The 16,698-nt window shown below is 32.7% G+C and overlaps 2 protein-coding genes across 4 annotated transcripts; one reads left to right on the forward strand and one right to left on the reverse strand.

Annotated features, from left to right (window-relative positions):
• The first annotated feature begins 1,639 nt into the window (after positions 1 to 1,639).
• On the forward strand, positions 1,640 to 7,714 carry LOC136217881 (ceramide synthase 1 LOH3-like). 3 transcript variants are annotated; one of them, XM_066004568.1, is made up of 7 exons: positions 1,640 to 1,683; positions 1,828 to 1,976; positions 2,700 to 2,929; positions 3,091 to 3,246; positions 3,557 to 3,742; positions 6,868 to 7,052; positions 7,310 to 7,517. In XM_066004568.1, exons 2-7 carry the CDS (start codon positions 1,857 to 1,859, stop codon positions 7,339 to 7,341), a joined length of 909 nt encoding a protein of 302 aa, XP_065860640.1. In that variant the 5' UTR covers positions 1,640 to 1,683; positions 1,828 to 1,856; the 3' UTR covers positions 7,342 to 7,517. The 3 variants fall into 3 exon arrangements, 2 of the variants coding, with proteins under 2 accessions (XP_065860640.1, XP_065860641.1); XR_010683564.1 differs by lacking the exon at positions 1,640 to 1,683 and adding an exon at positions 7,532 to 7,714 and having other exon boundaries at positions 1,760 to 1,976; positions 7,310 to 7,394; XM_066004569.1 differs by lacking the exon at positions 1,640 to 1,683 and having other exon boundaries at positions 1,757 to 1,919.
• Positions 7,715 to 9,236: 1,522 nt separating this feature from the next.
• On the reverse strand, positions 9,237 to 15,389 carry LOC136217882 (uncharacterized). Its single transcript, XM_066004570.1, has 6 exons — positions 14,977 to 15,389; positions 14,574 to 14,716; positions 12,379 to 12,522; positions 11,296 to 11,481; positions 10,919 to 11,043; positions 9,237 to 9,812 (listed from the first exon to the last, which is right to left on the reverse strand). The coding sequence occupies exons 1-6, from the start codon at positions 15,200 to 15,202 to the stop codon at positions 9,587 to 9,589; spliced, it is 1,050 nt and encodes a 349-aa protein (XP_065860642.1). The 5' UTR covers positions 15,203 to 15,389; the 3' UTR covers positions 9,237 to 9,586.
• Positions 15,390 to 16,698: the final 1,309 nt, after the last annotated feature.

Genomic DNA, 16,698 nt, shown 5'->3' on the forward strand with positions numbered 1-16,698 from the left:
AGGTATTTAATAGATTACGAGACTTTGACCAAAGAAAGAAAAGAAGAATAGTAGAAGGAGACGGCGGGTTTTTTTACCTTCTGTTTCTCCGACTGTTTTTATTTTTTTTTTTCTTTGTAAAGTAAAGATTAATTTTAGTATTTTAAACTTTATATAGGCACAAAACAAAAATTGAAAGATTATATCATTATTTATGAAAACAGATTGACAAAATAGTGCAATAGATAAAAACATAAACACTTTGTAATACATTTCTTTTTTGGTGTTTTATTTACATAAATATTAATTATTAATATTATAAACATAGAATATCATATAGAAATGGGTAAATAATTTATTAATCTTTTAATTTTTACCTAACATATTTTTTAGTCTTCCTATTTTAAAAAGCACATTATAAGATCCTAAATTTTGCAAATATTAATCTTTTGGTCCTTTTGTCTAGTTCTTTTAAACTTGTAATCGTTATATTTTAATAAAAACAGATATATATATAAAATAATAGAGTAACATGTTCAGCTTGTATTATACTCTGGTTGTTCTAAAAGGTAAGATATGTTGGATTAAAAATCTAAAAAATAGATAAAAAAATCACAAAATTTATATTGGTAAAAAATAGAGATCTTAAAATGTGTTTTTTAAAATAAAAGGATTAAACATTATGTTAATTAAAAACTAATACTACTAAATTATTTACCTTTAGAAATCAAATCACTGCACTGCAGGGGCTCCAAAAACAAAGATTTTTTAATCAACAAGACGAATTTACATGATAATGTTGCATTTGACATTCTTCAAAGATAAAAAAGAATGAATAAAGAAAATTAGGATTGCTGAGAATGGGAAAATAAAGAAGAAGGCATAGCTATATGGGTGGGTTGATCTTCTCCGGCCATTATCACAACAATTTCAGGCTCCATAACTATCACTGTATCTCTATTACTTCCACTCTTTTCTTCTTTCTTCTCAATTGATGATTCCGCACGCCATGTTCTGTATTGACAGCAAAATAGGATCATCAGAGCAACTGCGATTACTCCCAGTATTATTATTAATCCTCCAAACACGTAACCAAGTGATGATTTCCATGGCTCCTCACTCCTCATGCTTTCTCTCTGATTGGAATGGTAAGATCTACTCTCTGTTTATAGATAACTCTACTTTTTTAGATTCTTTGCTTTTAATCACATTTTACGCGTGAACTTGTTAATTTATAATCTCAGCTTAAATAAAGATAATCTTCAAAAGTAGTGTATGAATTATGTGGAAAGCAATAGCCTGTAATGTTGAGATAAAACAGAATCCTCTGGTGGTGTCTGGGAAAGCTTAAGCCTAATATTCATATTCCGACGAATTTGGAATGAAGCATATAATATAATGCATCAGAATGATTTTACTAATGGATTAATGCTAATTGCCAAACATTGCTTTTCTGTTGCCCAATTGCAATCTTCTTCTCACTGTGCTTGGATTCAAAAATTCTCAATCCATTTTCTCTTGAGAAGATTCCGACCTATTTCTTGGAATCCTTTATATTCACATGTCGATTTACTTTATAGGATTCTGTTTACATGACAAAGGGCATGTGGCTTCTTCAATGAAATTGTGTATTATAAAGCTGTCAATTGATTCGAAACTGGAAATAAATGGTACTGCGCGGGCTATTATTGCCCAGCCGTTGAGAGTTATGACATTTAAAGTTGAGTGTTGACGGTGCCAACTACTTTTCAAAGTCAACATTTTTGCAATAACTATGAACTTTCCAATTTCTTCTCTATTTTGCTTCTGTTTCAGTTTTATTCTTTTTTTATTTTCTTTTTGTTTGCCAGTGAAAAGTTTCTTTAGAGAAGAACCAAATGGGGTTCGTCAATTGGGACTCTGAATCATACCCATCAGCCAACGATTTCCTTGTTGTTCCCGTAATTGCTCTCTTCTTCACTTCAATTAGGCTTTTTCTTGACACTTGTGTCTTCGAGGTATCCCTCACTGTAACTGTTCTTCACTGCTTGTCAATTATATCACATCAATTGCATGGGTGGATTTTATGGTATATTATTGGGCATTTTTTCTGGGTTTATTAATTGTGTTTTGGAGTTTAAGCATCTAGTCAATCTGGTGACTGAATCTTTTATGGAGTTGTGTTACTGTGTACATCTGCATGCACATGCTGCTTGATATATTATTATTATTTACAGGATTTTGGCATGTAGTATATTGAATATTATGTGTTCTTGACCATTGTTTGTTACAAGTTCGACATTTGCATAATTGCTTTATAATCTATTACCCTCCAATAATTCACCTGGATTTTTAGATAGCTAATATGGTGTCATTCCCTCATTCTTTTTGGTGGTATTTTATGATCTACTAACCCAAGTAATACACTGACTTTTGATATGAGATTTGCTTGGGTTTCCTATTTGTAGTTTAAATATTTCAATTTTTATTCCTTTATTGGCATGTGATTAGGAGCCTGATTTTTTAGGGCATTAGATAGAAAGATGGTAGTCAATAGTCACTGAGAAGGTGAGTATTAACTGTATCCTATATGTAACTATTTTGATATTCTCTAGTTGAATTAATGTACATTTTTGAGAAAATGCTAGAACCACATATGGAATCATGGAATCAAGTTCATTGCAATTGGATATTCACAAATTAGCAGTTTTGCGATGACCTTATTCTTTTTTCTGTCACAGAAAATAGCCAAAAGGTTGATTTTTGGGAAGAAATATGCATCCTCAGATGTCAAGATATATGCAAACAGAAAGAAAATTGAAAAATTCAAGGAGTCGGCTTGGAAATTTGTGTATTTTTTATCTGCAGAGCTCTTTGCTCTTTCTGTCTCATATAGTGAGCCATGGTTCACCAATACCAAGTATTTCTGGGTGGGACCTGGAGATCAAATTTGGCCTGATCAGAAACTCAAGTGAGATCATCAACTTAATAAGATGTTCATAATTTTTTTGCAGATGAATATCTGTATTCAGTTAATCTTGATGTCATATTTTTTTCACTTATGCAGCTAAATATATAGATATGCAAATTAATATGTTCAGGCTTAGCTAATTGCCTTTTTTCATGCCTTAGGTTGAAACTGAAGGGACTTTACATGTATGGTGCTGGATTTTATACCTACTCAATATTTGCTTTGCTTTTCTGGGAAACAAGACGATCCGACTTTTTGATTTCCATGGGTCATCACGTGACGACTGTTGCCCTCCTTGTCCTTTCTTACATCTTTAGGTCTGTTTGGAAGGCTACAGGTTCAAGTTTGGTTTTCATTCTGTTCACTTCTAGGAAGAATTGGTTTGACCACTTATTAAATACCAATGAAATAACCAAAATACAGAAAGAGAAAAAAATGAAAAAAAGAAGAAGAGGGGAATGCTTCATATAACATCTGCACATACGGGCACGTATATAAATGGAGTTTTTTTTTTAGTGAAGATGAAATATTTGCTTTAAATCTTCACATAGGTAGTGTATTTTGTTAATCTTACTAGAAAGATTGAGATGCTTTCTCAAAATATTAACTGCATGCTCCCTGTCACAGATTTGCTCGTGTTGGTTCAATTATTCTAGCCCTTCATGATGCAACTGATGTGTACCTAGAAATTGCAAAGATGTCAAGATACAGTGGCTATGAATGGATTTCTAGCATATTTTTTGTTGCCTTCGTTATTTCTTGGACAATACTTCGGGTCATATATTTTCCATTCTGGATACTTTGGAGTACAAGGTGCGTTAGCATTCAACAAAATTGGAATTTGTCAAACGTGTTGGATTCTATTTATGATAACATTGACCTAAGAGAAAAAACGTGAGCATGGAAAGTGGGAAGTTTTAACAGATTATGATTTGAATTTAACTTTGAGAATCTAATGATGTCGCCTGCAACAAAGGATTACTGGTAATTTCCCAAGTTGTCTTTGCTTTTCGGAAACTAATTGAACATATAAAATAATTCACTCAACTCTATTTACACCACTTTTCTGGTTCTGCAAGTTTGGAAATTTGAAAGGGTTAAAGGGAAGGAAAACAAAAGAGGAGGAAACTATAAGCCATGATCAATCAATATTTAGAAGATATATTCAGCGACGAAAAGGGAATAAGTATTAACTCTCAAGTCTAAATGCTCATTTCGTTAAAGTCCTTGGTTATATGTAGCAACCTTTTCTTCATACCTACACATAAAGTATGGAATTGACTTCTGTTTTTCATTTTTTTAGCTGTCAAGCTTCATATCATTGTTGTTGTTGTGATGATAGTTTTCACATCTATTCTAACTATGATATCCTTGCAATTTAGAAACTGAATGAGGTATGACCTTTGTTAAAACCTAATTCCCCCAACACTCTAAAAGAAACGTAGATCTATTTCCTTTTTGGTTTTAAATTTGATGCATGCAATCTTACTAGATTTATAGTTGTAACCGGGATTTGTATTGTAACTATTTGGGTTTTAAAGATCTTTTGTGGCCATTATAGATTCTTACTGCTATCAATTCTTAGGAAGTGGATAGTGGTCTATATTTCTTATTAAGTCTAGTATGTTTGTGGGCTTTCTAGTTTTGTCATTGACAAGGCTGTTTAGGTGAGACCAGTGGTTCTACCTCCTCCATGCCAGCATGGTTCTTTCATTGTCAGTCTCTTCTTGCTACAATAGATTCTCAGGATGATGACTAGTTGTATTTAGATTCTGCATAGCACTGATCTCATGCTGTGGAGACGGACGTGCTTGTAGGTTTTTCTTATATTTATTTGTTTGTTTTCTTTTTATATATATAATATATGGCATGCTTACTCTTCCCAGCATGGTTCTTTGTTTCTTTTGTTTTCTTGACTTCTTTGATTTTGAGAAGATCTTATATTAATATTATCATATTCATTCCTTTTGGCCTGTTGGCCTTGGCCAAAATATTCAGAGTATTCCTTGTTTTCAGCAGCCTTCTCCTTTTCCATTCTTAATGTTCATCTACTTTTCCTTGCTCAAGCATATATATTCTTAATACAAGGATGTCAGAGATTAATATAAGATCTATGATTGAGCCTTAACTATTAGCTTGAGCTTTTAGTTAAAGTGGTTCCATGACATGGTATGGACCAAACGGTCGAGGGTTCGAGTCCTGCCAACCTCATTAATTTGTGGAATTAAAAACACATGGTGGGTTGGGCCTGTGTTATGCACGCCCCAAGCCCATGGGGCATTTGCTTGTGGGGTATGTCAGAGATTAATATAAGATCTATGATTGGGCCTTAACTATTAACTTGAGCTTTTAGTTAAAGCGGTTACATGACAAAGGAAACACAAACAATATATGTATTATTCGTATGCCACATAAGAATCACATCGAAATGATGATGTGGCTCTGTTACAATTCTTAAGTTTTCAAATATAAATGCAAATTCCACATTTCTGTCATTACTTTTGCTGATAATTAGTTTGCAAAGTCCAGTCAAATGCATTATTGCGTGAATGTAGTATTAGCAGCTTGCGAACTTCCTAGATATCTAGATCTTCATCTTCATCTTCCAAACTATTGATATCACATGACTTCTCGTAATTTCCTTCATCTTGCATTGCCCCTTTTTCAAATCTGTTCTGCTATTGTGTCAGAGGCAAAAGCGTAGTGACAGGCCGTATCAGCAAAGTTAGTCACTATAGCAAAATGATGGAGTCAAAATTTAGAATATCAAGCAGTTGATAAACAGGAAACCTCAAGCACCAGAGCTACTGAAATTATTATTAATTTATCTGAGCATGGTGATGGATTTCCCTGTGTTACCACTTATAATCGACATTAGACTTAGACTGCCAATAGGAAACATGAAATTCACTGCTTGGACTAGGAAATCCAATAAATACCAACTGTAAAAACTAGCTGAAGTACTTTAAATTAGCTCTCGCCTCACTCTCTTGGAGCACAAAAAAGCAAAATATAGAATAGAGGCTGAACATTGAGTTTGAGCTGAAGCTGGAAGCTACATTTCGCTTTCATTTCTTCCTATTGAAGAATTTTTTAATTTATAATGCTAAGTTCTAGTTTCACTTCTTGGATTAATAGCAACAATATATTCTCTTTTCTTGAGTTTGTGGACAACAAAATATTTATGCATGAATTACTTGTAGAGGCAACCAAAACATATTTGCTTGGTGTGAAGGATAATGAGGCTCATCAGTGTAAGTAGTAAACAGTCATTTTCCTTTTATTGAGGAACATTGCTTCTTTTCTTTTTAACTTATAATTTGCGTATTCAAACTCTAGGGACTAACAATACATATGTTGATGGATTCATTAGAAAAATGTAATGCTTAGTGACCTTATCTGAAGTTTCTGTTCTTCAATTAAATTTAACTTGTTTGCTGCAATGCTTGAACAAATAATCCCAATGTTGAGGAGAACGCTCCATAATTTATGCTATTTCTGGTAAACAATCCCACTTTCTTTGAAGAACTTTTGTTTTGTTGCTTGTGGAGATAGTTACATTTATTCTGCACAATCAAAATGTATAATCCCTTTTCTCATACTGCTCTGGTCTCTATCACATACTGCAACTTGTGCTCCAACCTTGTACTTGTGTTATTATTGCAATTCAAATTTTGGCACCTCAGCTCTAATTTTCGCTTCTTCACAACAAGGTTAACAGAATAGTGTCCATTACCTAGTTTAACTGCATAAATTAGGTGTACTCTTGTTCCATATGATAATGATGATGATGAAAAATTATGAAAGAAGAAGAAATAGTGTCAAGTATCTAAATCCATGATAAGACCAAGAGCAACAATCCATTATCCTACTTTTCTCTCTTTTTCCGCTTCGTTTTAAGCTTAATGCCTGTTATTTATTCATTCTGTTATTGACAGCTACGAAGTTCTTTTGACCTTGGACTTGGAGAAACACAATGTGGATGGACCTCTACATTATTATATCTTCAACACACTTCTTTTCTGCGTGGTTGTTTTTAATATATATTGGTGGATGTTGATGGTTGGCATGGTTTTGGAACAAATCCGGGCAAGAGGCCAAGTCCCCGACGATGTTCGATCAGGTAAGCAGCATGATTTTTTAATATGCTTCTGATTCAGAAATTTTCTCAAAAAAAAAAAAAAAAAGTTGAAAAAGAGAGAAAAGAAAGCCTTGTGGAGTATTTTATCGAACTTTTTTAGTAGAATAAGAAAGTTAGCAGAACAATAGATGAAATGATAAAGAGTTTTGGATGAGAACAGAACTTGTGGAATGGCTGTTTTCTCTTAAAACTCGATCCTTTTTTTTTTCAGTAGATGTTGACCGTCTCTGTTTATGCAGATTCTGAAGGTGAAGATAAGCATAATGATTGAGTTGAGGATCAATATGATGATGATGAATTATGTTGGTTAGATAGATATCCAAGGTCTGTAAATATAATATTGTGGGTTAAGAAATATTAAATATTTAGGAGATATTAGTGAGATACAATTTTAATATTTTTAAATACAATTACGAAGTTTTTGAAATTTGATTTTGTTTCTTACTATTTTTTTCTTTTAGGTGCCGTTTGGTAAGATGTAATGACCTTCGTAATGGAATAACCATTACGTTCAAGGCTCATTACCATGTTTGGTTGCATGTTACAATTTCATTGTAATGGAATGAGAAAACTTTGAGTTAAGTTTTGTTGAAGAAATCTTGTAATCCCTGTTACATAGAAAAATGACTTCAATTCTCATTACATTGTCATCCAACCTCTCATTTCTCAAATCTCACCTCTCAATCTTACCTCTCATTCTTGTAAAAAACGCAAAAAGTAGAAAAACATGAAAATTGAAAACAAGAAAAATGAAAAAAAAAAAAACCAAAAAACGAAAAAATGCGAAAAATGAAAAATGAGAAAATAGAAAAACGGTAAAAAATGTTGAAAATGGAAATTAAAAGAAACGAGAAAAATGTAAAAAAATATGATAAAGCGAAAAACTATATACTAATTTATTGATTTCGGTTAATCTAATTTTGTATTTGATTTCGATTCAATTTTTCACATTTTTTTATGTTTTTCGTTGATTTTAATTATGTAAATTAAATTTTATGATTGCATTTAATTAGAGGCTAATATCAAAATGATATATTAAGCCTTTCATCTCCAATCCATTATTTGTCCTTCCATGAACCGCTCAAGATATCGAACCTGGAACTTTCGCTTATAAAGCTTTATGCTCACCACTACATCATTTTAACTAAGCTTATTATTAAGCATTTAAAAATATGTAGTAATATTATAAACTAAATAATTAAAATATTATTTAATATTAGTTATTTTATATATTTAGATAAATATCATACAAAAAATTCACCTTTTCAATATTAATAAAGTTTAATTAGTATTTAATAAATAAATACAAATAAAATTTAAAAATCTAATTAATTAAATAATTTAAGTACATAACCTATTATTTACATGTTCGTAATATTAATAAAAATAATAAGTATTTAGTTCCAAAAGTATATATTTTTTTCAATTTTTATATTTATTTACCATATTAATTTATTAATTTGATATTTCAAATATTATGTTTTGATATTAATAAATGTTATTATATTAGTATAACTTTTATAAATATCGTCAATATTATACTATATTATAAAATTAAATGCGAATAGTAATATAATTTTCACATGTTTTTTTGAACACACGTTGAACTCCGGATAAACCTCGGTTAAACATCTAATCTTTGACCCTTTGTCTTTTCCGGTTCTTTGACCGATCCGGTTTTGACAACAATAACTCATTAGCGAGAATGTTTGGTATAATTTGATATGAATGTTTACACAAATACATCGTATAATGTAATTATGCTTTTTGAACTATCATAGTAAATTTTGATATGAATATACTGCTTTCTCAAGTCAACTTTTCATTTTTCTTCACATTTTTGTTATATCTATGTCTTGGAAGACTAGATTGCAATTGCTTTCAATTATGTGCTTATTTAACACTTGTGATTTTCACTTGTTCCGGTTCATCACTACACATTAAATTCGATGATTGTGGCAAAATCTGAACTTGAAGAGTGGAATTTGAAAAAGGTCAAGGGTTCATCATTTGGTTCTAATAAAAACCCCTTATTTAGAAGAAAACTATTCTTGACAAAAATCATATTCAAAGCCTTAAAACGTAACCGTCTATCAGAACATTTTCTAGAGAATATTTTCCATTTTCAGGAGAGAAAAAAGAAACCCTAATTTTACAGCTCCAACAGACATAAATTGGCAAGCATCACCAATTATTATGGTTTAACTAAGCGAATGAATATTGTGATGCGACATTTTGATTTTCAATAAATTACAGGACATGAAATTAAATATACCTGTGATAACAATTCCCTAATATTATGCCAATCACAACTGCCAAAACTAATTCAGAAAACCAACAAGACTCTATTATAATAACTATTTTTTAACAAGTACCTTCTATTTGCTTTCACTGCCAGTTTCAAATGCCAGAGTATTGTGATTGTGAAGACCAGGCTCAACCTAGTCTCTGAATTGCATTACCAATCGCTGTATTTCCAGAGCCGGAGCAGTTTTCTGTTCTTTCCCTATTTAGCCTCATTTAGAAAACTTCGCCATCAACTTATCCACGTGAAGTATAATATCGTCAATGCGAGGGCGAACTGCTGCCTGTGGCTGAAGCATCCAGTTCACAAACTGATGAAGAGCTTCTGGATATGGAGGATTTGGTCCACCTGGCCACTTCATTTGCGCATTTACGACTGCCAGTTGCAAGCTACCACCAGATTCTCCAAGTGCATACTCAAATGGAGATACTCCATACCTATGGAATCAGCCATAATAAAACTTGAGAAATCAAACTGATTTAGATTCTCTTTTATGGGATAATTTAATGTCCATAAATGCAAACAATAATAGCAGGAGCATGCTTGGTGACATGAGAAAATTGAGCAGCTCTATTCAGTTTATCCAAAATATTAAGTATTTATACAATAATGAAATAACATGGAGATAATGATAAGATATTCAGTGTAAAAAAGTTGGCTTTAGGCTCAAGTCTGAACTAAAGCCTTGTTCAAGTATTATTTATATATTCACTAGCCAAGCACAAATGCTTGAGGTTGTGCTGCTTCAAGGTAGAGCTGATTACAACACTTGTAATCACAAGATTAGACAATAGACACATCTAAGATTGAGTTTTGAAAGCAGATTTTACTCCAGTATAGCTAAGGAAATTTCAGTATCTTGAGCTGTAGGCACCAAAATGGGATCAGGCTTCATTGGATAGATTTCTAATAATATATACTATAATCTGTAATGACATATACAAGAAACACCACACAGATTTTCCAATATCTAATAATATATAAGTTTTCAACCATGCGTTTAACAAACTGATACTCTTCACAAATCAATAACTAAGCCTTAGTCTCAATCTAGTAGGAGTTAACTAAATATTATACTTGACTCGGAGCAAAATTTATTCACCAAGTGACCCTTAGTCATCAAAAGCTTATCTAATTTTGACCTAAAATCAAAATCCAAATCCCAGAGTAACAGCTGAATACTAATATCTGTATAGTCGGTGTGATTAAGATAATATGCTTCTCTATGCATAATCCCTTGTGTGTTGAAACATTGATTTAATGTTCTAGATTAGCAGCAATCCCCAATTTCAGTCATGGGATCAGATCATACACTGCTGCATATATAGCACCTTTTGATACAGCTAGCTTGGACGTGCTAGAACTTGTGTTGGCTATCACTTTTCCACCCCTTACTAATAATGGATATGCAGAGTATACAATATATACAATGCAAAATGAAGACAACAAAATAAACATATGTAATATGAAAAAGGAAAACGTATATATATAAATTAATCGACAAAACCTAAAGAAAATAAACAACTGAAAGATTGATCCTCACATTATTGCATATAATGTGCATCCCAGTGACCAAATGTCAGTTCTCTCATCAATATCAGCATGGCTTGGACAATCCCACAACTCGGGAGCTCTAAAGGGTGCAGAACAATGTTCAGATGCCCATTCCTACAATATGCAGCAAAAGATCATCATAATCAAAGTTCATTTATACTGTTGCACTAAAGAGACCCCCTTCTGCCATTTTAAGATTTCTGGATCTGATAAACTTGAAGTATAATTGAAGTTAATGCTTTTAGTGATAATGCAATTGACATCATGGTGAAAATATTTATGAATATAATGAAGGGAATGCACAACTTAGAGGCATGTAATAGTGGCATTGAGCAAACCGCAAAATAGGTTAGTGAAAATGTGCACCTGCAATTGTAGTGCCTCTGAACGAGATCGAATTTGTTTCCTTCCAGGTCGAGCACTTCCAAAGTCCATCAATATGGCAAGAGGTGCATGTCCTTTCCTACGTGTGAGAAGTACATTACCAGGCTTGACATCATTGTGTGCATATGGAGGATCAAGTCCGTGCATATGTTCCAGTCCAGCACAAAGCTGCATCACAAAAAAAATTCAAGTGACAATACTTGCAATATTCCAAAATGAACACTAACAGTAAATGGGGAAATTAAGGATGAAACGTTCATATAATTTAGGCTTAATAGGCACCCAGCCCCCAAAACTTGTAACTTTTTTCACCTGGCCCCCTCAACTTAGGGGACAACCTCTCAACCCACTCAACTCTCCAAAAACATCACATACAACCCCTTACACCCCTATGTTCGGTCAAAATATTCACCCGTGTAGAAAACGCGCTTGACTGTTGACCACACCAATGTCACGTGTCATTTTTTTTTTTATTAAATTTCCATTCTGGCATAAGAATTCTGATCGAAATCCATCTCTGGTAGTTGCTCGCCGAGCACAATTGGGCTTGCTCGCCGAGCACGGGTCTCAATGGAAAAATTTAATAAAAAAATGACACGTGGCATTGGTGTGGTCAACAGTCAAGCGCGTTTTTACACGGGTCAATATTTTGACCGAACATAGGGGTGTAAGGGGTTGTATGTGATGTTTTTGGAGAGTTGAGGGGGTTGAGAAGTTGTCCCCTAAGTTGAGGGGGCCAGGTGAAAAAAAGTTACAAGTTGAGGAGGTTGGGTGCCCATTAAGCCTATAATTTATCTAGATTATAATGGGCCCAGATTTCACGCAAAATACAGAATCCAACTTGGAGAAGAAAAGTGCCAGTTGTGATTTTTAAGTATTACTGGTTTTCAAAGATTAAAAAAATTTAGAACTCTTTTACTTCAGGAATTGATGAAACAGAGCTACTTCTAATCAATGCTAGGTAATTAGCTTTTTATTCTTTCCAAGATAAGGTTGTTTCAAGCCAAAAAAATGCAGGGCACGAGAAAATCAGATATTAAAAGGGAGTAGGTGATCCATTTTCACCTGACGAAATATTTGAAGGACATCTGAAGTAGAAAAATATTCCTTCCTAGCTTTCATAGCTGTGGAATTGTCCAGTAAGGTTCCATCCAAATGAACTGGAAATAACAAATATGCTTCATGGTTCCAAGAGCGCTCTTGATTACCCTGGAAAATATAAAAGATGTGCATATTTTTAGCATAAATGTGTAAATCATTAGACCAAAAAAGAAATACTAAAATATAACATTATCTGAAGAAAAACAAAAATCCTAAGAACCATACATTAGTCACCTTGAGAAGAGAAAAAGACAATGCCAAACATGCAAAGTTCGGCCTCATGATTTCAAAGGAGATGGCCAATCAAGTAGAAAAATAATTTTATAGGACAGAGTACTAGCTGCAACTTCCTGTTTGTTGAAGTAGTACAATGTGCAATCGTGTGGCATTCTCATAAATTGTGCCAATGGGCAGACAGAATTCTTTGGTCAGAGGGGATATTGGCAATTTGCCTAACTGAAAACTGGTCTATGTCACCCACAGTAGAAAGGATAGATGTGATTAACTGAGAACACATGAAGGAGATAGACACATAAAGAGCAAGCAAGACCCAGAAAGAAAGATGCAAATTACAGGTACAAACTCCTTAAAGTTCATCAACTGTCCACTGAGTTAACATCCTACCTCTTCAATTCTCCAGACCACCACTTTAATCATAAAAAAATTTGACTAAAAGAGGAATATTAATGTTTTTCGAACCCAAAAAAACAAGAATTAGAAGAGAGAGAGAGAGAGAGAGAGAGAGAGAGGAATACCAAAGCATTAAAATCGCACTTCAAATTGTAGATTCAAATTTTTCTAATTAATCCAGATCCTATGTAGAATAATTCAGAACCATAGGGTCAGGATTCTAAAAAGGAATTTCATCCATATTGGCAAAACACTTGAAGAAAAAAATAAATAAAAATAAAAAACCTACATTACTAGAAATGATAGAAGTCTCAATTCATACAACCAAATAACTCTAGAAGGCCTAAAATTATTTTCAAATATATACACACACACACATATCTTTGACAATTGGCTTACATTTTACATGTTACTGCTTCAAAAGCGTTTCTACCACTATAGTAAAGCATTGAAACCTATAATAATCCTCCAGTGCACAGTAGTTAATTCATCTTCCTACTCATAATCAATAAATCGATTTCCAAAAGTTTTTCTGAACTGATTTAGTGCATTTCATTGTAGTAAAAGTTAAATTTGGGCTAGTTCTTCAAGTTTTTGTTATTTTCTTTTGTGATTTATAGCATCAAGGAGATGTATGGATTTGAAACTTCTAGGTGTTCACAGCTTTAACTTGCTTTAAAGAAAAATAGTAATTACAAAAAACTACAGTTTTCTAATTCAACCATCAAGACATTGTAAAGAGCAAATACTCAACTCTATAAAGAATGAGAATGGTCAAAAAGAAACAAAAGATCAAGATGTTATGACGTTCTACCAAAAATTATCAAAATGGTTGATCATATAAAATTACTATGGCTAAAATTGAGAAAATAAAGTTCTCTTCAAAGCTGATATTGACTTGGATATCACAAAGAGAAATAAAACTTACCAGCCAAAAAGTCCATATGATGTTAAACATGCATATTATTTATAAAGTCATGATGTTAAATAACCTTTCAGCATTAATATTACCTATCTTCTTCCTGAATATATGGTGGTTTGACAGATTTCCTGATACATAAATCCATGGAGTTTGGCGTTGATGCTATTGAAATTTATATTTTCTGTGATCACTATGAACCTTGTACAAGGGAAGATTTCAACTTTTCTTTTCTACTTATCTGATATACTCACAAAAAATTGAATTCACCGACCTAAATTATCAATTTTTTCATAAAAAATGTAGTATGATTATTCAGGGAAGTTTGAACATCAAAAGATTCTTAACAGTAATTCAACAAGCTATATTCTATGTCATTCTGTGAACTGGCACTCGTGTTTATGATGAATGGCCTTACTGGTATCTATACAAATTACAGATGAAAATTTATGTCTGTAGATAAAGTTGTATGCATTTCTCGTTAACAGTGGTTGTACAATTTTCAAGGTATTCAACTACAGATGGACAATGAGATCTACTCTGAACAGCTTCAACGAATTGTATAGGACAACAGAGAACACATTGACTAAGGAACATGCGTGATGTTTACCTTAACTGCAATAATAGCATGATCAAGAAGCGGAAGCAGGTTACTGTGGCTGAACAGGGAGGATACACGAATTTCTTCCCTTACCAACTCCAATTGTTCATTGTTCTGAATCAGAACTTTCTTCATTGCATAGGTTCCATCATCTGCATAATTATTCTATTCCAGTCACCAACACCAACAATTAATGGCAATCCACATTCTAAAGTAGGTTATTATCGTTCAGGATAAAAGATCAATTAGATCAAAGATTGAAAACGTTACATACTCAAAAAACACATAGATTCCAATAAAATTTGTCGCAATTGGCAGCTGAATCCATGGATCAGGGATCAATAACACATATAAAAATAACTAAAGAATCACTTAAGCGGCATTGGAAGACAAGAGAAATAGAATAAATCACCAGATAGATGGGAAGAGTCCTTGACTTTCTTGGCGAGGCCAGCACCAGCAACGGCATCACTGGAAGCAGAGGTGTCGGTAACGACCTCCTTGACCAAATAGACATAGGCGAAACCACCTTCGCCGAGCTGCCTAATGATCCTGAACCTGTTTTCGTTGATCCAAACGTCTCCTCCGCCATTGACTGCGTCGTATAGCGCATTGAGCCCCGAAAACGTGCAGCCCATTTCTAAGCGTCCTTAAAGATTCAAATCGTCGGTGTCCGTCTCCTTCTTTAAGAAGATAGCGGGCGAAAGAGATGGAAAGGAAGATAGATCTTCAAGCTGGCATCTCTGTGTTTAGAAAAATGAAGGGGAAAGAGTGAGATCTTGAAGCGCGCTCTCACTTGCCCTGTAAAAATTCCGTTAAGTAAATTCTACAATTTTATTTTATATTTTCCTATTTCTTACAAGTTTTTTCCTCTTTCATATCCATCTTACACATGTCCGTATTTGGTATTCCAATCCAATAAATGTTTGGGCGTTCATTTCAAAAAAAAAATGTTTAGGCATGCTAAAACTATTTTTATTTTATTTTTTTTAAGAGAATTGTTACTATTATTTATCATTATTATTTTTTTCCAAGACATTATTATCATATTATTACGCAAGGTTTAAAAATAGATCATGTTATCTGTAGGGTAATTTATATCGGTGGTCACAAAAATTTAGATAACGTTCCTAAAACGTCATAAAAAAATTTCCTCAAAAAAAAAACGTCATAAAATTTTAATTTGTTTCAATAAAGTCATTTAAATTTATTTTTGTCCCAATAAAGTTATTTTGGCCGTTTTTCGATCATTTTATCGTCAAAATTACTCACGTGTCATCTCAACGTCACGTAAGCGCCACCTGGCCTATTAAGGAAATGTAACTACACATTTTAATTGATAATCAATATGCCACATAAGTTAACTTATGGTTAAAATTTTAATTGACAATCCTTATTTACTTGAGTTAAGTTGTGGTTAAATATTTTTTTATTATGTCACGTGGTATTGAGACATGTGATTAGATGTCACGTGAGCAATTTCAATAAAAAATTATCGAAAAACATCCAAAATAATTTATTGGGACAAAAACAAGCTTAAGTAATTTTATTGAGATAAATTAAACTTTTATGACTTTTAGGGACATTGTCCAAACTTTTGTGACCACTAATGCTAATTATCCGTTATTCGTAGTTCATGTTGTCTGCAATAGATCATGTTATTCGTAGTTCTCTTTGTTGGCTTCGAGGGCCGATTTTGATATTTTGGAAACCTAGAGAAGAAATAATAAATAGGGTCCAAGTAAAAAAAAATAACATAGAAAAATCAATTAATTAAAAAAATTATTTAAAAATTACATATTTTTATTACAATTTACAAGGGATTTTATAAAAAAAAATCGCTTTAAATATCAAGTTGGTCATATAAAACATTATCTAAGAGCATTTCTAGATGAAGAATCACTAAAAAGTATTTACATCAATATGATGTAACATATTTTTCTCAATCCATAAAATTGATAAACCATTCAATCTTTTTTTGTGACGTTGATGATCTCAAATAGTTTTTCAATGATTTTAATTTCGGAAAAAAACTTTGAGCAGATAGAATGGTCATTATCATAGGTTCAACGTTTTACCACTCGAACCAAACCCTCATTGGCATTTATTGATGCATCTTTTGATATTTTAATTT

Source organism: Euphorbia lathyris, chromosome 2 (assembly GCF_963576675.1).
Source record: "Euphorbia lathyris chromosome 2, ddEupLath1.1, whole genome shotgun sequence".
NCBI classification, from domain to species: domain Eukaryota; kingdom Viridiplantae; phylum Streptophyta; class Magnoliopsida; order Malpighiales; family Euphorbiaceae; genus Euphorbia; species Euphorbia lathyris.

Bases quoted from the DNA above. Each gene is read 5' to 3' on its own strand.
- LOC136217882 (XM_066004570.1), bottom strand. From the start codon at position 15,202: ATGGGCTGCACGTTTTCGGGGCTCAATGCGCTATACGACGCAGTCAAT. The intron at 11,482-12,378 runs GTGAAAATGGAT...TTTGTGATGCAG, and splicing joins TCCTTCAAATATTTCGTCAG to CTTTGTGCTGGACTGGAACA. The intron at 11,044-11,295 runs GTGCACATTTTC...TGCATATTGTAG, and splicing joins CAGAGGCACTACAATTGCAG to GAATGGGCATCTGAACATTG.
- LOC136217881 (XM_066004568.1), top strand. From the start codon at position 1,857: ATGGGGTTCGTCAATTGGGACTCTGAATCATACCCATCAGCCAACGAT. The intron at 3,247-3,556 runs GTCTGTTTGGAA...TCCCTGTCACAG, and splicing joins GTCCTTTCTTACATCTTTAG to ATTTGCTCGTGTTGGTTCAA. The intron at 3,743-6,867 runs GTGCGTTAGCAT...TGTTATTGACAG, and splicing joins TGGATACTTTGGAGTACAAG to CTACGAAGTTCTTTTGACCT.